The 26694-nt window shown below is 46.3% G+C and overlaps 1 protein-coding gene across 4 annotated transcripts in view; it reads left to right on the plus strand.

The window, feature by feature from the left end:
• Positions 1-2214: 2214 nt before the first annotated feature.
• Positions 2215-26694, plus strand: part of OBSL1 (obscurin like cytoskeletal adaptor 1) — a 246191-nt gene continuing 221711 nt past the window's right edge. Inside the window, exons 1-3 of one of the 4 annotated variants that reach the window (XM_063933802.1) lie at positions 2215-2361; positions 10913-11090; positions 11952-13068. In XM_063933802.1, coding sequence (XP_063789872.1) covers positions 10923-11090; positions 11952-13068 — 1285 coding nt within the window. In that variant the 5' untranslated portion in view covers positions 2215-2361; positions 10913-10922. Of the gene's footprint in view, positions 2362-10769; positions 11091-11175; positions 11312-11947; positions 13069-26694 lie in introns of those variants that run through there. The other 3 variants (XM_063933804.1, XM_063933805.1, XM_063933803.1) reach the window with 3 other exon arrangements.

Raw genomic sequence — 26694 nt, forward strand, 5'->3', positions numbered from 1 at the left:
TTCCCTTCCTGAAGTTCAGACGTTCCTGAAGGGGGTTCTGCACATCCAACCATCATTCGTGCCTCCTACGGCACCATGGGACCTTAACGAAGTGTTGCAGTTCCTTCAATCGGATTGGTTTAAGCCTCTGCAAGAGGTTGAGTTAAAGTTTCTCACTTGAAAAGTGGTCATGCTGTTGGCCTTGGCATCCGCGAGGCGGGTGTCTGAGTTGGGGGCCTTGTCTCACAAGAGCCCCTATTTGATCTTTCATGAAGATAGGGCTGAACTGAGAACTCGTCAGCACTTTCTTCCAAAGGTTGTGTCTTCATTCCATATTAACCAACCTATTGTGATGCCAGTGGCTACTGACGCCTCTGCTCCTTCAAAGTTCTTAGACGTGGTCAGAGCTTTGAAGATTTACGTTATGAGGACAGCTCATATTAGGAAAACAAGCATTGTTTATCCTGTATTATCCCAACAAGATTGGGTGTCCTGCTTCTAAGCAGACAATTGCACGATGGATCAGATGTACGATTCAGCATGCTTATTCCACGGCAGGATTGCGGTACCAAATTCGGTTAAGGCCCACTCTACTAGGAAAGTGGGTTCTTCCTGGGCGGCAGCCCGGGGTATCTCGGTTCTGTTTGAGTTGTATGCGGCATGGTTGAGGGTGTGTGAGCTGGTGTGAATCTTGCCACTAGCTTAAAGTAAATCCTTCTCTCGAAGTTTGTCCGTCTCCTCGGGCACAGTTCCTATACTGAGGTCTAGAGGAGGGGCATAGAGGGAGGAGCCAGTTCACACTGTAAAAAAATCTTAAAGTGCCGAAGTGTAAACGCTGGTTTACTTACAGGACTAAAAGCAACACTTTAAAAAGACATTTAATACACTTTAAATGGAGCCGCTGCTGCCGCTGTACTCAATCCTCAACCTACGTACTTATTATTCCATTAGCGTACAGATCCCCGTACAGTGTACGCACTTTGCGTACAAACGCCGCGCTGGCTGTACAAAGTACACTCAGTGCGTACACACCCGAAGATACTCCGTGAGCCCTTAGCAGCTACACATGTGATTGTAATACACTTAATAACCTTAGCAGGGAATGGAAACACGACACCAGATTGTATTTAAAATGCCGGGTTCCGACACACCAACATATAATTACTGAAAGGGGCTTACAATAACAATACAATACAATACAATAGAATAATGGCTACAGTCAATGGTACATACTTGTTTGGTTTTCGCCTGCGCTTCCCAGTCTGGTCCTCAGTCATCAGGGTAGATGATCTTAAGAGTCTGTGTGTGACCAGGCATGCAGCTGGCTCTTTTATACAATCTTCCAAAACCTAACACAATGGATACTGTAATCTCTTTGTCCATTGGACACAGGGATGGTCATTTACAGTACAGGAGAGGTCATAGGTTGGTTTGAATAGGTGGGCGATGTCTGTTCCAGATGCACTTGTAGGAGGTCTCCTCTGGGTTCCTGCCGCATAACAAATGTACAGTAAATACAGTTTATATTTATATTCTGCTCCTGCGCATAACTATTCGCAGGAGCGTGCGATCTTCTGCAAACCAACACCGGAATATTGCCCTTAAAATACCCTACAGCTGGATACCAAACACCACCTTATAACCTTGTTCTGTCCCCTCCTATCCTGTAAAGGTGAATCCCTTTGTTCTGATACCATTTAAACTGTTGTAACTTGCTGGTGTGATGCAGGGAGACTATGTGTACATTGTGCACTATTTGGATTAAATATGTAATGTGTTTTTATGGCTTTTCCATGCGAATACAAACACTACCGTAAATACTTATACCACGCGCTAATGCGCAGGACCGCGGGAGCGACCATACGCAAATTGCGAATATGCGCACGCACGGCAGAACAAGTACGCGCACGGAGGCCATCTGTGTGTAGTTTGTACGTGATGTGTGTACTGCAATATTTTTCGACTTCGACAGAAGGCTCCTGCGGACCCATCTATACCCCATGGTAATAAATGGACACCAGCATCCTCTACAGACTACGAGAAAAGGATTTACCGGTAGGTATATAAAATCCTATTTTTCCAGACTTTTCAGAGTAATATAGACGTTAGCTGTCTCTCTGTTTGCCAATAATTGGCTTTAACTGGCTGTTCATTGTCATGCTTTCAGCATATGTCTTTCCTGCCATGCTTTCAGCGTATGTTTGTTATATCATCTTATTTCTGCGTTTTCCCTAGTGGTCTGCACAGAAGTAGCTTAATTTTTAACCTAGCAAGCTCCCTAGTATATTCTGGGAAGAAATCACTGAAGGCATCCATTTTACTTCCCTCATGGTCCCAGCCAGACATCACCACGCATGTGCTCTCTCAGCATAGCATCCGATGGTGAGTTTCTCATCCCTACATTTGTCATTGCAGATCTGCTGACAGTGGCCCTCATTCCGAGTTGTTCGCTCGCAAGGCGATTTTAGCAGAGTTACACACGCTAAGCCGCCGCCTACTGGGAGTGAATCTTAGCTTCTTAAAATTGCGAACGATGTATTCGCAATATTGCGATTACAAACTACTTAGCAGTTTCTGAGTAGCTTCAACCTTACTCGGCATCTGCGATCAGTTCAGTGCTTGTCGTTACTGGTTTGACGTCACAAACACACCCAGCGTTCGGCCAGACACTCCTCCGTTTCTCCAGCCACTCCCGCGTTTTTTCCGGAAACGGTAGCGTTTTTATCCACACGCCCATAAAACGCCGTGTTTCCGCCCAGTAACACCCATTTCCTGTCAATCACACTACGATCGCCAGAGCGAAGAAAAAGACGTGAGTAAAAATACTATCTTCATAGCAAAATTACTTGGCGCAGTCGCAGTGCGAACATTGCGCATGCGTACTAAGCAGAAAAACGCTGCGATGCGAAGAAAAATACCGAGCGAACGACTCGGAATGAGGGCCAGTGAATTCCAGCATTCTTTTGGACATGTGGGGCCAAATGTAATAGAGTGAGAGTTTCAAAAAGTGAGAGATTTGGTAAGGTTATGCCATTTTTTGAAGTGGCAATCATTTACACAGCGAGATTAACCTGGTTTTCAAGTGTAAATGATTGCCGTTTAAAAAAAAAAAAAAAAAAAAATACCCTGAAAACCTTACCAAATTTCTCACTTTCTGAAACTCTCACTCTATTACATTTGGCCCCAGGTATTTTATGGTTTGCATACTTCATGTTATGTGTTATGTTTGCATTTCATAATTTGTGTTTTCAAATGTTTACCAATTTACTCTACTTTATAATAAATACCATTCTTCAGACAAACACATCTGCATACCTCCCAACATGACCCTCTCCAGGAGGGACAGAATGCTCTGCTCCTGGACTTCCCTCTTACTGTATAATTGCCACCACATGTGCTGAAACACCTTTCTTATCCATTCACCTGTTCAACACAGGTGATGGCAATCATACATTAAGAGAAAAGTCCAGAAGCAGAGCATTGTGTCCCTCCTGGAGAGGGTCATGTTGGGAGGTATGCATCTGAGTGGGATTAAGGGAAAGTAGAGGTGGTTATGCTGATTTCCTGAATTTGATTAAGGAAACATCTCAGTGGAGGCAGATCAGTTGTACTAAACATTATTTTCTGTGGGTGTGTGGACAGATTGAGGCCTACTCACAGGTAAGCCTACACAAATATCCAGCGATTTTTGGTTAGTCACTTGTACCCAGAATAGGGTTGGTGCCAGTGTTTTGACTATATAAAGTATATAAAAAATACAAAAAATATATTAGAAATATCATCTTCTTTGTATTATTCTAATCATTTTTAAAGTAAAAACTCTACAGTAAAAAGTCTATAACAAGTGAGGCAGTGCCCCCTGCCTATTTTTTCTGCACATTTCTGATCAAAACTCACCAAATTTCTAGCAGTATATACTGCTGCACCTGTGTATAATGCCCACATAGGTTCCGGTATAAAAGATAGATAGTGTCTAGTTAGACAGTCAATAGATAGACACCATGTTAGACAGACAGGTCGACAGGGTCAAAAGGTCGACATGAAAAAGGTCGATAGGGTCAAAAGGTCGACATGAAAAAGGTAGACACCATGTTTTTTGCATTTTTGTGGTTTGTGTGGATAGTTTTGTCATCTGGGACCCCCAATTGCAGAAAGGCATACGCTCACCACGCTTCAGGCTCGGTGGCTCGCTGCGCTCGCCACAAGGTTTATAACCAACTCTATGCCGATATAGAGAAAGTATGAAATAGTCCAAAAACATGTTACATTTAAAAAAAAAATTGTCTATCTTTTTTTATGTCGACCATTTTCATGGCGACCTTTTGGCCATGTTTACCTTTTGACCTGTCGACCTTTTGTACTGTCTACCTTATTCATGTCGACCATTTGACCCTGTCGACCTTTTGACCCTGTCGACCTAATGTCTGTCTAACATATGGTATCTATCTATTGACTGTCTAACTAGACACTGTCTATCTATCAACTGGATACCGCCCACATGCACCCTTTGGCTCATATATTGTATATAACTCTGGCTCTGGTATTAACCAGTGCCTCCTCAGCCGTTTACCTAACCGCACGTCCCTGGTTGGTGCAACTCTACAGTGACAACAGCTGCTTTTTTAAGAGTTGGATAGGGATGTTGACGCCACATTGGTGTGGCTGACTCTGAATTCAGGTGGTGATCTGCAGCAGCTTTGTGTGTGATTCGGAATCAGGCCTAATGGTTTGGCTTCAGAGGTGAAGGCAGTTGCATGAGGAGCTATGATTTTGTACACAGCAGCGTTGCTAATATGTGCTGATGGCTTAGATGCCGTCTTGTGCATAGAGACTCCCGCTGTTGGTGTCTCTCTTCCTCCACCTTACGTACAAAAGTGGAAACATCGGGAACATTGGTTAGACCACCAAACCTCTGGGGAACCTTATGCTGTCTCGGAATGACATTGCGTGCACCTCTGAATCAGGATCAATGTCTCTGCAGCTCTGCAGGCCGTCGTTGCTCACCCTCTCAGAACTCTGCTTTACTCTCGCTGACCACCCGGACAGGTCAGAGCTACTGTTGGACTTCACTCATGCAACATGTTAGCTGAATAGCCTACTTAGAACTAGAGCAGGAAACAACAAATGGCAGACACTTGAACTTGGTCAGTGAGTTTTTTTAACTATAGGGCACAGTCCACTAAGCGGTGCTTAGACAAAGTCGCTTTACAGTAAACCAAATGAAAAAAAATTTGCTAAAAGTTTGAACAACTAAAGATATTTAAACATTTTCATTTTCGTTCTGCACACCAGACATCCTATCGCTAAAACCTTTGGATGACATTAGATTTAGCCTAATTTAGGGTCTAATTCAGACCTGATTGCAGCAGCAAAATTGTTCTCTAATGGGCAAAACCACGTGCACTGCAGGTGGGACAGATATAACATGCAGTGAGATTTAGATTTAGGTGGATTATATTGTTTCTGTGCAGTGTAAATACTGGCTGCTTTATTTTTACACTGCACATTAGATTTCAGTTTGAACACATCCCACCCAAATCTAACTCTCTCTGCACATGTTATATCTGTCCCACCTGCACTGCACATGGTTTTGCCCATTAGAGAACAATTTTCCTGCTGTGATCAGGTCTGAATTAGGCCCTTAGTCTATAATGAATGATCAAAGAGAACCATTTCTGGTTGTTAGTTACATGGACATGGGAGGAGAAGCTGTCAGAGTGTGGACAAGGGAGTAAGTTTTCCCAAACTGTGGGGGAACTAGGGACCTCCACAGTTCTGCTAGCTGGAGGTATGTCTGATTAGAAATATACCTGTAGGTGGCATTATCCTTTTACTCCAGTGAAGTGCTTTTGCGAATGGATATTCAGGTCAATGGAAGCTAGGTTTAACGTAACAGCTGCTATGAGGGACTTACCTCCCATCTGAGCCCTAGTTCTTCTCACTTGAACAATAGAAACCTTTACTTTGGCACCCACAAATGTCTAGTCCCAGCCACTCAGTTATACTGTATATAACCAGGTTATAATAATGTATATAAAGCAGTTCCTTAAAGATTATCAGATGACCACCGAATAAATCTTTATTCTCCTTTTGATTGTCAACACTGTACCTTAAAGGAACATCACTGCAAGATCTATAGGAAATCTCTGGGAACCGCGCTGGGATTCTGTGAAATCTATATAGGGACTTTCCATGAGGTCAGCCCTGGTTCTCTGTATTAATAGGCCCTCCTTGCTGTGTGTTTATATGTACTGTAGGTTCTCTCTGGCTGGTGTAGTCTGTGCGAGGTCTCTGTTCAGTTGCTTCATAGCGTTTGTACAGCAATTGCTCACTTTCTTGTGTTTAGTTTTACAGGGCACAACACAAGGCTTGTTAGAGTTCTCCAGGATTCTATACATAGGGCTGAGACTTTGAATAGGAAGATTGACTTTGTTTTGGGACCATGTCATCACTGTGGTATTTTTGGGCATGGCAGCTGCATGAATCCAACACACGCCCCCCTTGCAGCAATCTAGTGATGCATCTGAGCTTCTGCTGGGACACAGGTACCTGTCCCCGTCAGGAGGGAGACCCTAGAGCAGGCCTGGCCAACCTGTGGCTCTCCAGCTGTTGTAAAACTACAAGTCCCATCATGCCTTTCCACAGTTTTGCTATTAGGGAATGCTAAAACTGCGGCAGGGCATGCTGGGATTTGTAGTTTCACAACATCTGGAGAGCCACAGGTTGGCCAGGCCTGCCCTAGAGAGAGCACCTGGCTTATTACCTGCATATTGGCAAATAGAGACAGAAGAGTGTGTCCCCTAGTGTGCAGGGCAAATACATAAAGAGACATTTGCCAGTAAAGGAGACTGCAGGAGGTTTTCTCAGAAAGAGACCAAACCTTTCTGTGACAGCAATGAGATATGCAATGAGATATGAGACTGTGTATCTGATGTAGAGTGAGTACTATAGGCCTAATTCAGTTTGGAGCGCAAAACGCAGCCACCGCGATCAGAAACATGGCATCGGGCCTCCTGCGGGCACAGCTAGGCTGCGCCAGCAGGAGGCAACCTTAAGTTCTGAAATCAAGACGAAATTGCGATGCAATTGCAATTTCTGCTTGATGAAGGGGGAAGGCGGCAGTCAGCATGCTGGGCGACCTTAGTCCAGGGACGTGCAGTGAGCTAAATGGCTCAGAAGGCACTGGCTAGCCTCAGAGCTAGATTCACCCACAATATATGAGCCAAAGGGTGCATCCGGGCATTATACACAGGTGCAGTAGTAATAACTCCTGGAAAATTGGTGAGTTTTGATCAGAGATGTGCAGAAAAGATAAGCAGGAGGCACTGCCTCACCTGCCATAGACCTTTTACTCCAGGGTTTTGGCTATACAAATTATTAGAATAACGCAAAGAAGATATTTTTAACATATTATTTGTGTTTTTCATATACTTTACACAGTCAAAACTCTGGCACAAACGTTAGTAAGATAGGAAAGGCTCTGCCTCACCCCACCGCACGTCACTGGGCCTTACCCTGCGATGGGCGGCCCCCAACATGCGAACAAAAGGATTACTAAATTAGGCCCTATGTCAGTTTGCATAGCATACAGTATCTTCTGTGAATTTGCTCTGCGAATGCCCAGAACAGTGTTGCCGTGTGGTGGAATTGGGATGTTGTAATGTAGGCCAAGTAGATGAAGGTGTATTTGTGCATTTGCAAATGCAAATTTTGGGGGGAAAAATGCTGTGCATGTGCAGCGTCCGCGCAGACACTCGCATTGCAGTTGCATTCCCGATGGATGCGACTGTAATGTAAATGACGGCGCTGGTCATTTTCGGGTTGGCGTTGTGGGGACTGGGTGAATGCGGGCAGCCCGGGACTGTTTCCGGGGAGGCTGCGTGATGTCAAAAATAGCAGCTGACAGCGCGGGTCAACCTTAGATCCGATGCGTTCGCAATTAGATTGCAGACACATTGGGAGGTGGCATCGCACATGCCCTGTGCTGGCGGCCCCCAGCATGTGCAGAGATGAATGCAGATCTGGCTGCGTTCATCTCTAAATAACCCCCTATATGCGGGTAATCAGGGAAAACCCTCTGCTGTCACTGAATGGCTTTCCTCAGACCTCAGGCATATATTATGCTATTGTGAGTGTGTTTAAACAAAAAAATTGCCTGTATTATGCAGGGAGATGTTTTTGCAGTATTATAGGGATTTATTGCTGCCTAATAGTGAGAAAAAATGGGCTAAAGTGAGAAGTACTGTAAGTGTCTGTGATGTATGTGCTGTGCATGGTATAAGTGAGTAAATATGTATATGTCCATATGTTACTGTTGCTGTGAAGCTACAAGACCGTGCGTTCCACAACCGCCACAAGCCAATCTTACTGGCAATTTTCCAAGTTTAATACCCTGTTGTAAAAACAATAATTGGGGGCTGTTCAATTGTTTGAAAAGTCAGTTGGGTGTCTGTTTTTTCCTATCTAATAGGCAGGGGGAAAAACAGACACCCAATCGACTTTTCAAACAATTGAATATCCCCCATTCTCTTTTTTTAGTTTTTAAAACTGTACAAGGACCATTCAGCAAGAGGCACATGGTGAAGATGGGAACCAATAAGAGAGATTTTGAAAGGATCAATTTGGGGGAAAATGCGGAAATGAATTCATATTTTTAGGAGGGAACAGCTTTGTGTGTGACCCGGTGTTTTCCTGGTAGATGATGGTGTTGGTATATATCATCCATTACACCTACCTTTGTGGTGTATTTTCACAGGGATATAGTCACTTTACCATCTGTCAGGATCCCGGCGTTCAGGAGACCGATGCCGGAATCCTAACACCCTGCAATATACCTACAACTGGAATCCCGACACCTGACCTGTATTCCCACTTGTTGGGTCCACGCCACCAACCGACTAGGAAAAGAACCTGTGGCGAGCCCCTCGGCCCAATGCGTGGTGAGAGGACTCGCTGCCGGGATTCCGGCAGACGGAATGCCACTGTCAGTATATTGACAGCCGGCATCCTGTCTCCCGGGATATCGTATGTATCCCTTTTCACACACCCAGTTATAGCTTCACCTCACTCCACTATTTGGCTTCTCCTGCAGCTTTAATAAGTGTAGTCTAGTATCTCTTAGGTACCTTTCTGAGGGGTCTATTCATGAAGCAGTGAAAAGTGTGGAGAAGTGAGCCGGTGGAGAAGTTGTCCATGGCAACCAATCAGCAGCTATGTATCATTTTATAGAATGCATTTTATAAATGTTACCTCAACACTGAATGGTTACCATGGCCAACTTCTACACTGGCTCACTTCTCTGCTCTTTTCACTGCTTCATGAAGAGACCCCTGAGTGAACACATAGGGGTACAGTAAGTGTAGTCTAGTATCTCTTAGGTACCTCTCTGAGTGAGCACTTAGGGATCCAGTAAGTGTAGTCTAGTATCTCTTAGGTACCTCTCTGAGTGAGCACTTATGGGCCCAGTAAGTGTAGTCTAGTATATCTTAGGTACCTCTATGAGTGAGCACTTAGGGGACCAGTAAGTGTAGTCTAGTATCTCTTAGGTACCTCTCTGAGTGAGCACTTAGGGGTCCAGTAAGTGTAGTCCAGTATCTCTTAGGTACCTGTATGAGTGAGCACTTAGGGGTCCAATAAGTGTAGTCTAGTATCTCTTAGGTACTTCTCTGAGCGAGCACTTAGGGGCCCAGTAAGTGTGATCTATTATCTCTTAGGTTCCTCTCTTAGTAAGCACTTAGGGGCCCAGTAAGTGTGGCCTAATATCTCTTAGGTACCTCTCTGAGTGAGCACTTAGGGGTCCAGTAAGTGTAGTCCAGTATCTCTTAGGTACGTCTATGAGTGAGCACTTAGGGGTCCAGTAAGTGTAGTCTAGTATCTCTTAGGTACTTCTCTGAGCGAGCACTTAGGGGCCCAGTAAGTGTGATCTATTATCTCTTAGGTTCCTCTCTTAGTAAGCACTTAGGGGCCCAGTAAGTGTGGCCTAATATCTCTTAGGTACCTCTCTGAGTGAGCACTTAGGGGCCCAGGTTACTCTAATCCATTTTTATGTTTTGGTTTTCATGACAAATGAAAGTGGACGGGGCCCTAGATGTGAGATGGGGGTCATAAGGGATATGTCACCTCTGGCCACCTAGATATTGAGCATCATGGGGATGGTACAGGCCAGTGAGTTTCACAATTGGGGCAGCAAAAACATTGCATTTTCTATGACAAGTGTTACTGCACTGGTCACTGAAATATCAGTGAAAGGGTGTCGGCACTTGGCCGGTATATGAAATGTCACAGGAGATGATTTGTAATGTTACATGTAACATGATATTGGTGTTTGATATGGGTGAGGGCAGTGTTATGGTGCAGTATAAAAGCAGAATAAGGATAGTGTAACAGTTTGGTATGTGAGTGGTGCCGGGCAGCATGCTGCGACAGGCTTATGCCACCCGTAGGGAAGCTTTTTGTGTCCCTGGCTGTCCTGTTCTTGCCCAGGGTGGGGGTCAGACTGTCCCTTGGGAGCTGCTGTGATGGATCACAGAGCATTGACGTGCTGTGATTATGTCGGAAGTGATAGGACAGGAATGCATTGCTCACATTCATCAACTACATGGGGGTGGTGTTCAAACCATTACGTTATCTTGCACCCAAATAAAAACATGTCGCCCGCCCCAGCATATCTATCTGTACCAATCAATCATTTGCATGGCTTCCACACACTCCTAAGTATGAAATAGATCCCAGCGGGAGACATATCTGCCTGTATCTATCAGCTTCCACCTGTCTACATTGCTCCCTTTCTGCCTCTTGGTTGGGCTGTCTGCTCCTTTCTCTCCTGTGTTTCTGGGGTTTATGACAGAATCAGCTGCTGCAACACTTTATGTGGAGACTAAAATTAGCATTGTTCCTGGGTGAGGTGGAGCCTTAGTTGTCTGTGTCTACACAGGGGACATTTCATGCAGCCCAGATCCACGCGAGACCCTGGCCAGAGATCACTGCACGAGACAGAACCAGTAACAGAAACCACCCTAAAGTCACCGGACCCTAAAGGAATCCGACCCATAGGGGAGAGAGCTTCAAGTGACCAACTTTTCAGTGTGTGCAAAACTTCAACGTTTCAAAAGGTATTGAGTCAAGAGATCTCCTTTTTGGACACAGGCAGCCAGATACAGTTTTGAAATTGAACTTTCTTTTCTGTTTTCATTTTAGTCATGATACTTATTTAAACCTCTCAAAGAAACTTAAGCAATGGAAGTACAGAAGAATTAAAAATACATATTTTTTTTTCCTTTATACTTCCCTCAGTAAACAACCTCACAATTTTCCATGCAGCTGTTCACCTGGGGTAAGAATGGCAGACCTGAAGATTTCTTTTTAGGTTACAGTGCCATAATTGGTGTGCTGAGTCCTATGCATGAGGTGCTTTGGTCTATCTCTGTATTATATATAATTGTTTTTTGTTTTTTATCAAGTTTCATATCACCACAATTTTCATAATTTCTCATTTTGTATCTCACTGTAAGGGGGATATTTACCGAAGTATAGAGAGAGTTAAAAAGTGGAGATACATAAATCACTAACCAATCATCTTCTAACTCTCATTTTACAGAATGTGGGGGACATGTACTAAGCAGTGATAAAAGTGGAGAAGTGAGCCAGTGGAAAAGTTGCCTGTGGCAACCAATCAGCATTGACATAACATTTATGATTTGCATACTATAAAAGTATACAGAGCAGCTGATTGGTTGCCACGGGCAACTTCTCCACTGGCTTACTTCTCCACTTTTATTACTGCTTAGTGCATGTCCCCCTTTGTTTGAAAAATGACAGGAGCTGATTGGTTAGTACTTTATTTCTCTCCACTTTATCTCTCTGCATGCTTTGGTAAATACCCCCAAGTCCTATCGGCTCCTTTATCTGGTTGAAATTATTATGACTTAGCCGTTCCTTTGTTCTAATTGTCACTGTTTCTCTTCGTCAGGTAGATGGCAGCTCTCTCTCTCCCACCACACAACTCGCACATGGGTCTAGACATGCCAGGAAGTGCTCCTCGTTTTCTGTGTTTCCCACGTTCGGTAACAGCCCGTGTTGGCACACACGCTGTTCTGAGATGTCATATAAGTGGGGATCCACCACCCAGTGTCCTGTGGGAACGCGTTGGAAATATTCGGCTTGAGCTAGGAGAAAGGTGCTACACTCAGAAGGATGGAGACTGGTATCAGCTGGTGATCAGTGACCTACGGTTGGAAGATTCAGGCCATTACATGTGTAGAGCCAGTAACTGGTCAGGGGAGGGCTATGCAGGTGCAAAACTCACTGTCACACTCAACAATGTTGTAGTCAATGAACCACATATTGGTTTAGCAAATGAAATGCCGCAGTCCACTAAATTGGCCACAACAATGGCTTTGGTTTCTTCCAATATCGAGCCTTCTGCTGAACTAAATCAACAAACAATGGGCATTGTTCAGGAACTTACCCCCTGCACTGACCACTCTGCAAGTCTCAACTTTCCACCACATTTTTTACTCGTTCCAAGTTCCCAGCGTTTGACCTGTGGTCAAAGTGGGGAATTCTCTTGCAGAATTTCAGGAAAACCAGAACCCACAATTCGTTGGGAGAAAGATGGAAGGAGCCTGGAAGAGATATTTGATGGATCTCACTACCGTCTGTCTCCTGGGGGTCACAGCTTATATATTTCCCATGTCCGCCCCCCAGATGCTGGTGTATATGTGTGTCGGGCCAGTAATTCTGTTGGGCAAACGTTGGCTGCAGCAGTGCTGCTAGTGGACCCAGTACCACGCCAAGGACCAGAACCAATGCCAGGAGACCCTCCAGCACAGGTGAAAGTGTTCACAGTTAATGAGGGAAAACATGCCAAACTACGCTGTCTGGTTACTGGCAAACCAAGACCAGAGATTGTCTGGCGCAAAGATGGTCGTGCAGTTAGCCCTGGTCGCCGAACTCTCATTTATGAGGACCGGGATGGGCACTTTATACTTAAGGTGTTGTTCTGTCGGCAGCAGGACAGAGGCTTGTATGTCTGTGGTGCCTCCAACACAGCTGGAAACACACTGAGCGCTGTCATGTTACATGTAAGAGGTATGTTGCTAACACACAACCAATCTAGTTTTATAGTAGAACATGGGAAACCGATTACCTTGTAATGCTTAGAATAGTTCCTTGTACAATTAACTTTTCTGTAGCTCACATGTCTCTAAAACTCTTTTATGCTGGGTACAAACTAGTAGCTATATCTGCAGATCAATTGATCTGCAGATATATCTATGAACAGATCCGTTGGGCCGGACATCAGGAACTGGACGGGCGTTTACATGCGCCCACCCAGTTCAGCTGTCAATCACCTCCGGCTGGTGCAGCATGTGTAAGTATACACACAGCAATGCACCAATATATCCTATATTAGTATAAAATTTTAGTCATTGACTGAGCCGCAGCGCCAATGCGATATGTCTGTGAACAATAGCGTTCACAGACATATCGTTCGTACACACTGTCCGATGGACCCGCGATATATGGGCCGTTCAATAGAACGCCCGATATATCAGCCAGTGTGTATGCACCTTTAGACTTTCTGAGAAGCATGTCATCTCATGTACTTTAAGTACCTCAAGACACTGAGAAATGTTGGGACAATTACTAATGATTATTATGTGTAGACTTTAAGATTCAGATGAAAATTAAGATGCAAGTTTTATTCAAATGAAATCGATTCTTGGTGATGATGAAAAGTAAACACACGGATTGAAAATGCTGTTGAATAAACAAATCACGCTCAAATAAATAGTTTGAGAGTTTTATGGGGATATATACTAAAGGTGCATACACACTTGCCGAGAAAATGAGCGACGTTGCTCATTTTCCCCCTTCCTGAGAGACGTCGCTCATTTTCTCTGCAAGTGTGTATGCCGCCAGCAACAGAAATCATGGGGCCCGGTACAGTGATAGCTCTGGGGCCCCCTCAGATTATAAATATTATAGATCTAAGCGCAATGAAATTTGCTGCGCTGTATAAGAAACTGTTTTATTATATATATATATATATATATATATATATATATATATATATACACACACGAATATATATATATATGCATATCTCTCCATCCTCCCACACACCCCACAGTCTGTCTCTCCCCAATGACTCCATGATGCATTCCCTGCTCCCCCACCCCATCCCAAAGCCCTGTATCCCCTCACCAATCCACTCTTACCCTGGGGAGAGACTCACCTATTGCTCAGTGTGGGAAGGGAAACACTAGACGACGTCGCTCATAGAGCGACATTGTCTAATAGTGTGTATAGACCTTAAGCCTTGCAGAGAGATAAAGTGGAAAGAGATAAAGTACCAGCCAATAAGCTCCTAGCTGCCATGTTACAGGCTGTGTTTGAAAAATTAGTTAGTTGCAGATTCGTTGCTAGTTTATCTCTCACCGCTTTATCTCTCTCCAAGGCTTAATACATCTGCCCCTTAGTGCCATCTTTTATTATTACAGTTGTGGGCCGGAAAGGAGTAACTTACACAGTGCTGTGAACAGTTACATAGAACACACTGCAAGGCTTTTGTAGAGGAAATCATATTAACTATAATAAGCCCAACCATCATAAATGTAACCTCTACATTCCATCCCATTGTTGTGTAGGTGTTTCTGCAGTACTCTCTGAAACTTAACTTTGGTTAGAACCCTATTAGTCACATACACAGGGAAGGCTAGAAGTTAACTAATTGTCCATCGCTTCAATGTGCCTCTTAAGCTGGGTACGCACTATACAATATATTGGCCAATCTTGATATCCGCAATGGTTCACAACGAACCTCGTATAGTGTGTACACCCAATTACACAATATATACATCTTTTGACTTATGTGGTCACATCTTCCCACCTGATATACTGCACATCAGATTGGATGATGCAACATAAGGTGCGGTTTGCTAACATTATACTGTAAGGATATATCTTACGGGCGCGATATACATTACATCGCAAGATAGCCGAATCGTTAATTTGCTGTGATTGTTCCCTTCTTGGGGTAAATGTATGAAGCAGTGATAAGAGTGGAGAAGTGAGCTGGTGAAGTTGCCCTTGTCAGCATTGAAGTAACATTTATAATTTGCATACTATAAAATTATAGAGAGCAGCTGATTGGTTGCCATGGGCAACTTCTTCACTGGCTCACTTCTCCACTCTTATCACTGCTTCATACTGTACATTTACCCACTTATCTCTTGGGGCAGATGTATTAAGCCCGGAGAAGTGATAAAACAGTGATAACGCACCAGCCAATCAGCTCCAATATGTCAATTAACAGGAGCTGACTGGCTGGTGCGTTATCACCTTCCACTTATCACTGCTTTATCACTTTTCCGGGCTTAATACAACTGCCACAATGTCACATAAACATATGTAGTCATGTTCAGCTGTTTTCTTTTTTGTTTTTTTTTGTTTTTATAGAGGTGATGCACTAAAAATACATTTATTTTTCCCATTCACCTAACTTAATGTATGGACATAGGTTTTTCTTTCTTATTTCCTCTTGTGGTTTTCATCCATGTCTTTATATAATCAGATAGGTTTGTTTATATTCATTTCCTTTTGAAACAAAACAAGCTGACCCCTTGATGCAATTACATGATAACCCAGGGCAATTAAAATAAACATATCTTTAATGATATCAAAATATAGCTGAAAGCACAGAAGCTAGAAAATGGAAACAATAGCAAAGTAAACAAAAGGAGTAACCTAGCAACTGCAAAATCCATGTTGCACTGCAAGTGGTGCAAATACATTCATTGGGGTCAATTCAACAACTCAATTAGACAAAAGGGGGGCTTGTTGCCATTGTAATGGTATGGAAATGCCGTCAACTGCACCGCAACTCTCCCTTCTTGCGGCCCAATTGTGCTCTGGACTCGTGGAAAATATTTATGCTGGACAGCTTTTTTGTTACACTGCAAATTAGATTTCAGTTTGGACACGTCCCACCCAAACCTAAAGCTCTCTGCCCATTTTAAATCTGCTCCACCTGCAGTGCAACATGGTTTTACCAAGGCAACGTTACTCCTTTTTTTTTTAATTGCTCCCATCAGCCCTAATGTAATGAGGGGGTTTACTTCAGGGGGGTTGTACCAGCGCACTGGGTTGATGAGCTCGGCGAGCTGCTTACAAAGTAGGGTGACTGACCTACAGGAACAAGTAACGATTTATGGTTTGTAGCGCTCAACCTATATGAGTATGTAAATGATGATTCTGTGAAACCAAACGAAATTTCAGAAAAATATATTAAAGTTTTATTACTAAAGAACACAAATGCATACTTTGTGTACATGCATTGAGAAAATATAAAAATTGATCTATTTAGAAAAAGTCCTTGGTAGTGATGGGAATATTGTTGGGGATGGTCCAATGCTTGACCAGAGTTCTGGGGTGCACAACCAGATTGAATTGACTGTAGTTCTGATGATGTATGGTAGCCAGTCAATCCAGGAAACAGAGGTAATTAATTGTTTTGGGTGATTGAATGGAAACAAAAATAAAAAAGTAATGATATTACGAAAAAAAAAAAAATATATATATATATATATATGGAAAAAAAATGAGGGGGTTATTCAGGTTTATTAGCAAACCCAAAAAGTTAGCTATTGGGCAAAACCATATTGCACGGAAGGTAAGGCAGATATAACATGTGCAGAGAGAGTTAGATTTGGGTGGGTTATATTGTTTCTGTGCAGGGTAAATACTGGTTGCTTGATTTCTACACTGCAATTTCAGATTTAAATTTGAACACATCCCACCCAAATCTAACTCTTTCTGCACATGTTACATCTGCCCCACCTGCAGTGCAACATGGTTTTGGCTAACTTTTTTGGTTTGCTAACAAACCTGAATAAGTTCCATAGTCAGATTAGTTAGAAATAGCATAAGGCGGGGGGGCGTGGCTTGGACAGGCATGGAGTAGCAGCGGGAAGATTTAGCTCTCCATAAAAATCCTGTCTAATAATCCGTTTATCCCCTAACCCGTGGCTCCTGTGACTTGCCAGCTGGCACAAGAAGTTATACTGCCCCTCTACATACCCGCACTGGTCCGGTGTGCAGCGCGGCTCCCTGCATCTAACACCTCCGGCGGGCCGCCCCGGCTCCCTGCTTCTCTGCGAGACGGCGCGTGACGGCGCTTGTAGCGGCGGACTTGCCCTGATCCTCCGGCCGGGGGACCGAGACAGGAGAGGCTCTGACTGGCGGGCATATCGCGGCAGCACTTGCCTGGAATCCCGCGGAGGTGCTGCGGACGGGTGAGTGCGGGCAGGAAAGCCCGCGAAAACCGCCATCTTGCAGGCTCACATTCTTCTCCCTGCACCTGATATCCTCTCCGTCCTGAGGTGCCGTACGGCGGAGTGAGCTGCGGCTGGGGCTGCCCCTCTCTCTCCCTCCTGGGCTTAATAGTTATATACAGAGAGATTCCCTGTGTATGGTTCCTCCCCACATATACTAAGAAATACATATAGCTGCAGAGAGGGGAGAGGTGAAAAAAGGAGAAAGGGAGAATACTCTCTGTGAACGCTTCCTGCATCTCTGCAATAGCCACACTTGTGCCCATAAATCAGCTTCCATGCAGGAATACTCCTTGTACACAGAATACTCTGCAGTGTGCCCATAAGCATACTCTGCCCTGCTATATTATTGTTTATCATATCTGCCTGACCCAGGCGGCCCCCGGTGCTGACCCCATACTGATTGGAGACTTTTTTGCTGTAATATCCTGACTCCGCGCCCAGTGCTGCAATGGTGAAAGGAGGTCATAACGCGGCTAACGCCGCTGCGAAACTAGAGAAATATGCTAGGTCGCAGCCCTCTCATTCGACAAAGCAGGGTGACACTGACCCATCCTCGCCTGCGACAGAGGTTGCTGCCTCTGATCCCGCTGAGCAAGTTCACTCTACCCAGCAAATACTACAGGCCATCTCTGCGTCTGAACAGAGGGTCACAGACAGAATTGGGCAGGTGCAGGCGGACGTCTCTCTGCTTAGACAAGATCTACAGAAAATCCGGGAAAGAGTGGGTGAAACTGAACATCGGATATCGACTTTGGAAGATAATACGTCACCCCTACAGACGAAAGTGGCCGACCTGTCTACCCAGATGGTATCTATGCAGGCTAAAATTTCCGATATAGAGGGGAGACTGCGGCGCAACAACATTCGTTTTGTTGGGCTCCCTGAAAGAGCGGAAGGCACCTCCCCGGAATTATTTCTGGAAACTTGGCTTATTGGTGTATTGGGCAGGGAAGCATTTACCTCTCAATTTGCAGTGGAAAGAGCACACAGACTCCCGCCTAGGATGCCGCCACCCGGGGCTCCGTCTAGAACATTTATTGCCCGTTTCCTACATTTTAAGGACCGTGACGCTATACTCCGTCTGGCCCGGACGCAGGGCCCTCTCCAACTGGATGGACATAATATATCCGTTTTCCCTGATTTTGCTCTGGAGGTGCAAAAGAGTAGATCACAGTTTCTGCATATCAAACGTCAGCTCCGTGATCGTAATATACAGTACTCTATGCTGTTTCCGGCCAGGCTGCGAGTGGTGTCCGCTAACACCACTCACTTTTTCTCAACTCCTCAAGATGCTGCTGCATGGCTGGAACGACAGCCTCACCCTCCTTGATGACGTGTTACTGCACAATTGTTGATTTATTGCTCTCTTAATGCTAAGCCTAATTGTCTCATTTTTCTTATTATGATAGTCACACTGTGGTTCATATGCAATGTTTTGATGGGGCAATGTCGGGCAGCCTAATATTGATGTTGGTTCTCGTGTTTTCCCCCTATTTTATGTTGGGGTACGCTGCTAGATATGTTTTTTCAGGGTTAGGGCACTACTTCCATCGGTATTCTGTGGAGAGCCTATGCCGAAGATAGTGTAGGGGCCTTTCTTTGGGTTCTTGGTTAGGCCCCTATCCCTTAGTTTAGTTAATTTGGTGGGAGTTATGGGATCCAGGTATACCTTAAGTTTCCAAGGTGATACAGGGTGGGTGTGGGGGGGGGTTAGTTTTTTTTTTTTCATGCCATCAATTTTTGCTTATGTGTGCGCCCTGTTATGCTGCGATGTTTGCGAACGATATTGCTTTGATTTCCTCTGTTTCCAGGGACATGGGGGGACTGGGTGTCCCTATTCACAACCTGCACTGCTCTGCGACCCGGGCTCTGATATTTGTCTCTCTTTTATATCCTGCCACCCTTTTCTCACCTACTTTCTATGTCTGCTGATTCTAAGGGGCTTCGTCTGCTCAGCTGGAACGTCAGGGGTTTGAACGAAAAGATTAAGAGAGCGTTGATCTTGACTCAGGTTAAAAAATACCAGGCAGACATAATTTGTCTTTCTGAAACCCATTTGTTTGGAAGTAGGGTGTTGGCACTTAAGAAACCCTGGATTAGTCATGTTTACCACTCCACTTTTTCAGGTAGCGCTAGGGGTGTCTCTGTACTAATTAGAAAATCTATACAATTTCACCTAGACGTCTGTGAAACAGATCAATATGGCAGATACGTCTTCTTGCGCGCACATATTAATCGTAGACTATTCCACATTTTGGCTGTCTATGTTCCCCCGCCATATAACAATGAGGTTCTGCGTCATGCTGCCCGATTTCTAGCCCAATCCCCTGCTACCCCAGTGATATGCTTGGGGGATTTTAACAATGTGATGGATCATGCCCTGGACAGATGGAGAGAGTCGGTTGCTTCTCCCTCCCCTTCTGTATCCCCTACTCCATTTGCACGACTGGTGGGGGAACTGGGGTTGGTGGATGTATGGAGGAGTCGCAATCCCACGGCTACTCAGTTCTCCTGCCACTCCGCTACCTACCATGCCTTCTCTCGCATTGATTTGATCTTGATCTCTCCTGACTTGTCCCCTGATGTGTTGGCGGTGGACTATCTTCCTAGGGGTATATCGGATCACTCTCCTGTATCACTTACAGTTAGTGTTGGTTGGGAGCGCGGTGCAAAAATGTGGAAACTTAATCCCTTCTGGTTAACCTTAATAGGGGAGGGTGCGGATTTGGTGGATGCCTGGGAGGGGTTCCAGGTTTGTAATCTGTCTTGCACCGAACTGGCGGTCAAACATGACGCTTTCAAAGCGTTCCAGCGGGGCTCCTTTATAAAACGAATATCTGAGGTTAAATTATCTAGTAAAAAGGAGGAAATAAGACTGGAGGCCCTATGCCAGCAATTGGAATCCCAATATATAGCTACCCATTTACGTTCTGATGAACTGTTGTGGCGAGACGCACAAGGAGAGTGGTCCGATTGCTTATTTGAGAAGTCCAGGCGTAGACTCCTTTTTGCGGGACATGCACACTATTTTCAGGCGGAGATGAATGGCAGTTATTTAGCTTTTCTGGCTCGGTCAGAATCTACTAGAACAATGATTCAATGTGTGAGGAACTCTGACAGCCAAATGTGTTACTCTGGCTCGGCGGTGTCTGAGACATTTCGTAGTTACTATTCCTCGCTATATACATCCCGACCACTTACTCCAATGATCAATTGAGGGACTATTTGGCTCGGTTGGATTTGCCCTGTCTGTCCCGGGAAGACTCTGGGGCTCTAGATGCACCAATTACTCTGGAGGAGGTGAACGCTGCGATCCTGTCCCTCCCAGCGTCTAAGGCACCGGGTTGTGATGGACTTCCGGGTGAAGTCTATAAGAAATTTAGCAGCTTTTTTGCCCCCTATCTTTTACAATTATTTGTCATGACTGAGGTTTTTGTGAACCCGGTGTAGTGAAGTCTGTGCGGGCGACTGGAGGATTATGTGAATACTACCACTGACCTGGTTCTGAAATGCTGTGGACTCTGGGTTTCCTCCGGTGACTGGGAAGAGGAACCGCAGCAGAGATGGCCGAATCTAGGTTCTCCTCATGCAGGATTAGGTCGGCAGACAGGAGGCATGCTGAAGGTCTCCTGAAAGACAGAACTGGAAAAGCACTGATGAATCAGTGAAGAATACCAGGTATAATTGTGCTAACGGGGTGCTTGGAGACACTGAGGTGCTTGCGGACACTGAGGTGCTTGGAGACACTGAGGTGCTTGGAGACACTGAGGTGCTTGGAGACACTGAGGTGCTTGGAGGCACTGAGGTGCGTGGAGGCACTGAGGTGCGTGGAGGCACTGAGGTGCTTGGAGGCACTGAGGTGCGTGGAGGCACTGAGGTGCGTGGAGGCACTGGGGTGCGTGGAGGCACGGAGGTACTGAAGCACGGAGATGCTGGAAGCACGGAGATGCTGAGGCACGAGGTGCTGGAAGCACGGAGGTACTGAGGCACGGAGGTGCTGAGGCACGGAGGTACTGAGGCACGGAGGTACTGAGGCACGGAAGTACTGAGGCACGAGGTGCTGGAAGCACGGTGGTACTGAGGTACTGAGGTACGGAGGTGCTGAGGCACGGAAGTACTGAGGCACGAGGTGCTGGAAGCACGGAAGTACTGAGGCACGGAGGTACTGAGCTCTGGAGATCCCAACGACAACAGTAGTAAAACTGAAACACGACAACTGTGGTTATAGTGGAGAACACGGAATTCTGTACTGTGCCTTTAAGACAAAACACTGCAGCTGTGCCTTTACATTGAGACTCAGGGAAATGGTGAAATCAATGGCAACACAAAAGTAAACCATACGGTAACAAGGGAACAGAGTTTCCACAGGAACTTAGGTACAAAGGTTACCTTTAGGGAGCTCAGCTTTTCAGACTCACATAAGGCTGTATGTGACACAAGGAACTGGCCCAGATTGCAACTCAGCCTCCTGATTTATACTTCCTGGTCCTTGAAGATTGGTGGGCAGGATTAGGTGATGTCACTGACATGTGACTACTCTAGCCAAGGCTGTGATGTAGAATGAGGCCTAGCAGGCCAAGAGAACACTGAAGCCTGGGCTTCTGCAAAACACAGGATGCTTGCTTTTAGATTACTGAATTCAGCCTCACACAGGAGATCACCACAGGTGGAGCTGATTACCTCTCAGGCAGAGAACTCAGGAATACTCATAGTGCTGACAAGCTGTTTAACTCCGTGAGTGAAAAGACACAGGATCCAGGACAGATGGCAGGGGTAAGTCACCAAATATAAACCTACAGTCAGGATTGTGACAGTATCCCCCTCTTCAAGGGTGGACTCCGGACACCCATCTTGAATCTTAGAGGAACTTGATGAATAACTTGTACACAAAGCTTCTAAAAAGTGGAAACCAGAGGGACCAGAACAAAACTTAAGCTGGATTCTTTAGAAGTCTTCCTGATCTTCATCTTCAGAACAGGTAGACCATCCATCATAGACAAGACTGGAATTTCCTTCATCCGAAAGGACTGAGGAATAAACTGTAGAAGGTTCCAAAGGTTTAGGACTAAATTCTTTAACTACAGCGTTACTAAAAGTCTGTAAGTCATGGAACACAGGATCATTACTCTCAAAGAGCATGTTGGCCCACTCCAAAGCTCTTCCTCTGAATGCCAGGAACAGATATCGAGTAACGTTGGAAGGAGTTATTGCACCTAAAAGATCAGACTCCATCCGAGAGAGAAATTGTTCAACCAGAGCGGCATATTGCAATAAATCTCCATCAAAGAAAATAGATGGAAAACCATCAGACGAAAGCTTAGAGGATGAAACTGAAGGAAGCTTTGGCTGGACGAGTAGGACTGGATTGGATCCGAGGATACTTGAGTTGGCTGGAGCCAAAGGAGACGGACCAGGCTGGTCCTGGAGTATTGCTGGACCGGCTGTAACCGGGACGGACTGACCAGGCAGGGCCTGGAGTATTGCTGGACCGGCTGGAACCGGGACGGACTGACCAGGCTGGGCCTGGAGTATTGCTGGACCGGCTGGAACCGGGACGGACTGACCAGGCTGGGCCTGGAGTATTGCTGGACCGGCTGGAACCGGGACGGACTGACCAGGCAGGGCCTGGAGTATTGCTGGACCGGCTGGAACCGGGACGGACTGACCAGGCAGGGCCTGGAGTATTGCTGGACCGGCTGGAACCGGGACGGGCTGAGCCCTTTCTTCACAGGGCTGAGCCGAGGCAAGAGCCCCCACTTCACGGGGCTGGGCTGAGGCAAGAGCCCCCTCTTCACGGGGCTGGGCTGAGGCAAGAGCCCCCTCTTCACGGGGCTGGGCTGAGGCAAGAGCCCCCTCTTCACGGGGCTGGGCAGCACTCTGTAGAATCTCTGGCTGGGCAGCACTCTGTAGAATCTCTGGCTGGGCAGCACTCTGTAGAATCTCTGGCTGGGCAGCACTCTGTAGAATCTCTGGCTGGGCAGCACTCTGTAGAATCTCTGGCTGGGCAGCACTCTGTAGAATCTCTGGCTGGGCAGCACTCTGTAGAATCTCTGGCTGGGCAGCACTCTGTAGACTCACTGGCTGGGCAGCACTCTGTAGACTCACTGGCTGGGCAGCACTCTGTAGACTCACTGGCTGGGCAGCACTCTGTAGACTCACTGGCTGGGCAGCACTCTGTAGACTCACTGGCTGGGCAGCACTCTGAAGACTCTCTGGGGCTGGACGCTCTGAAGACGCCCCTCCTGGGGCTGGACGCTCTGAAGACGCCCCTCCTGGGGCTGGATGCTCTGAAGACGCCCCTCCTGGGGCTGGATGCTCTGAAGACGCCCCTCCTGGGGCTGGACGCTCTGAAAACGCCCCTCCTGGGGCTGGACGCTCTGAAAACGCCCCTCCTGGGGCTGGACGCTCTGAAAACGCCCCTCCTGGGTCTGTGGACACGGACTCCTCTGTGACCGTAAATGGCTTGAACATTCTTCTCTGGACACCCAACTTGGGATAAGGTCTTTTAACCACCGGACCCCAGTCATAAATTTGAGTCTCTCTCAGAAGAGTAGCCTTCTTGATACCCCCGTCAGCAGCAGAAGAATCGGATACTGTGGATGACTTGTAGACATGAGCACTATGATACTGAGATTTGTCACTATTACCTGGCTTGCGAAGAATGCAGTCTTTAACAAAATGACCAGAATTTCCACAGTAAAGACAGAGATGTAGCTCCTTACGCCGCTGACGTTCAGCTTCAGAGAGCTTGGGCCGTGGATAGCTCTGATGAAAAACTTTCCCTTGCGCAGAGGAAGAGACTCTATTAACTGGATGGGACAAAACAGGATCAACAACGTTGGTAGTATTCCTGAGGAGATCAGGCATCACAGAGAGAATACTAGACAAAAGTTCTTGTAACTGTAGTAACATCTGGTAGAAAATCTGCAGTTGGTCAGGAGTCTTAGAGCAGAAGGTCATAGAATCTCTGGAGGACGAATTCCGCTGCAGACACTGTGCCAATCGATGCTGAGTCGACTCCAGACCTTCCAAGCGTCCTGCAATATTGCTTAGGAGGTCATGCGTCAGACTAACACTTTCGGCCGGGTCCATGTGGCCAGTTCCTACTGTCATGACTGAGGTTTTTGTGAACCCGGTGTAGTGAAGTCTGTGCGGGCGACTGGAGGATTATGTGAATACTACCACTGACCTGGTTCTGAAATGCTGTGGACTCTGGGTTTCCTCCGGTGACTGGGAAGAGGAACCGCAGCAGAGATGGCCGAATCTAGGTTCTCCTCATGCAGGATTAGGTCGGCAGACAGGAGGCATGCTGAAGGTCTCCTGAAAGACAGAACTGGAAAAGCACTGATGAATCAGTGAAGAATACCAGGTATAATTGTGCTAACGGGGTGCTTGGAGACACTGAGGTGCTTGCGGACACTGAGGTGCTTGCGGACACTGAGGTGCTTGCGGACACTGAGGTGCTTGCGGACACTGAGGTGCTTGGAGACACTGAGGTGCTTGGAGACACTGAGGTGCTTGGAGGCACTGAGGTGCGTGGAGGCACTGAGGTGCGTGGAGGCACTGAGGTGCTTGGAGGCACTGAGGTGCGTGGAGGCACTGAGGTGCGTGGAGGCACTGAGGTGCGTGGAGGCACTGGGGTGCGTGGAGGCACGGAGGTACTGAAGCACGGAGATGCTGGAAGCACGGAGATGCTGAGGCACGAGGTGCTGGAAGCACGGAGGTACTGAGGCACGGAGGTGCTGAGGCACGGAGGTACTGAGGCACGGAGGTACTGAGGCACGGAAGTACTGAGGCACGAGGTGCTGGAAGCACGGTGGTACTGAGGTACTGAGGTACGGAGGTGCTGAGGCACGGAAGTACTGAGGCACGAGGTGCTGGAAGCACGGAAGTACTGAGGCACGGAGGTACTGAGCTCTGGAGATCCCAACGACAACAGTAGTAAAACTGAAACACGACAACTGTGGTTATAGTGGAGAACACGGAATTCTGTACTGTGCCTTTAAGACGAAACACTGCAGCTGTGCCTTTACATTGAGACTCAGGGAAATGGTGAAATCAATGGCAACACAAAAGTAAACCATACGGTAACAAGGGAACAGAGTTTCCACAGGAACTTAGGTACAAAGGTTACCTTTAGGGAGCTCAGCTTTTCAGACTCACATAAGGCTGTATGTGACACAAGGAACTGGCCCAGATTGCAACTCAGCCTCCTGATTTATACTTCCTGGTCCTTGAAGATTGGTGGGCAGGATTAGGTGATGTCACTGACATGTGACTACTCTAGCCAAGGCTGTGATGTAGAATGAGGCCTAGCAGGCCAAGAGAACACTGAAGCCTGGGCTTCTGCAAAACACAGGATGCTTGCTTTTAGATTACTGAATTCAGCCTCACACAGGAGATCACCACAGGTGGAGCTGATTACCTCTCAGGCAGAGAACTCAGGAATACTCATAGTGCTGACAAGCTGTTTAACTCCGTGAGTGAAAAGACACAGGATCCAGGACAGATGGCAGGGGTAAGTCACCAAATATAAACCTACAGTCAGGATTGTGACATTATTTGACCTATTGCTGGAGGGCGGGACTCTCCCTCGCTCTATGGCCGAGGCAAATATAATTGTCTTGCTGAAACCGGGGAAAGACCCCCTACGCCCCGAATCTTACAGACCTATTTCCCTCCTCAATACGGATGTCAAGATACTAGCAAAGATCTTGGCATCTAGATTGAACTTAGTTATTACAACAATCATTCACCCGGACCAGACGGGATTTATGCCAGGTAAATCAACTGCCCAAAATTTACGTAGACTGTTTTGTCATCTGCAGAGGCGTGATCTGGGGGAGTTGGATGCGGTGGTGGTGTCTCTAGATGCAGCCAAAGCATTCGACTCAGTGGAGTGGACATATTTGTGGGGGGTACTGGAGAAGTTTGCTTTTGGCCCTCGTTTTATTAAATTTCTCCAGTTATTGTATTTTTTGCCTGTGGCCCGTGTGACGGCCAATGGTTTCACGTCGGAGATGTTTGCGTTGGAGAGGGGCACTCGACAGGGTTGCCCCCTATCCCCTGCGCTGTTCGCTATTGCCGTGGAACCATTGGCCGCCTTGCTGCGATCTAATGACGAGATTAGGGGTATTAAGGTTGGGGATCATGTGGATGTTGTGGCCCTGTATGCAGACGATATGCTCCTTTTCTTGCAGGACTCTGAGGACTCCTTGCAGGCTTTGCTGCGGGTAGTGGAGGAATTTGGAGTATTTTCTGGTTTACTGATCAACTGGGATAAATCGCATATTTTTCCCTTGTCTGGTTTTCTCCCTGAAAATACCCGGGGGGCGTACCCCTTGCAGTGGACGCTGCGGTTTAAATACTTGGGTAT

The sequence above is a fragment of the Pseudophryne corroboree genome, chromosome 7 (assembly GCF_028390025.1).
Source record: "Pseudophryne corroboree isolate aPseCor3 chromosome 7, aPseCor3.hap2, whole genome shotgun sequence".
Taxonomy (NCBI): Eukaryota; Metazoa; Chordata; class Amphibia; order Anura; family Myobatrachidae; genus Pseudophryne; species Pseudophryne corroboree.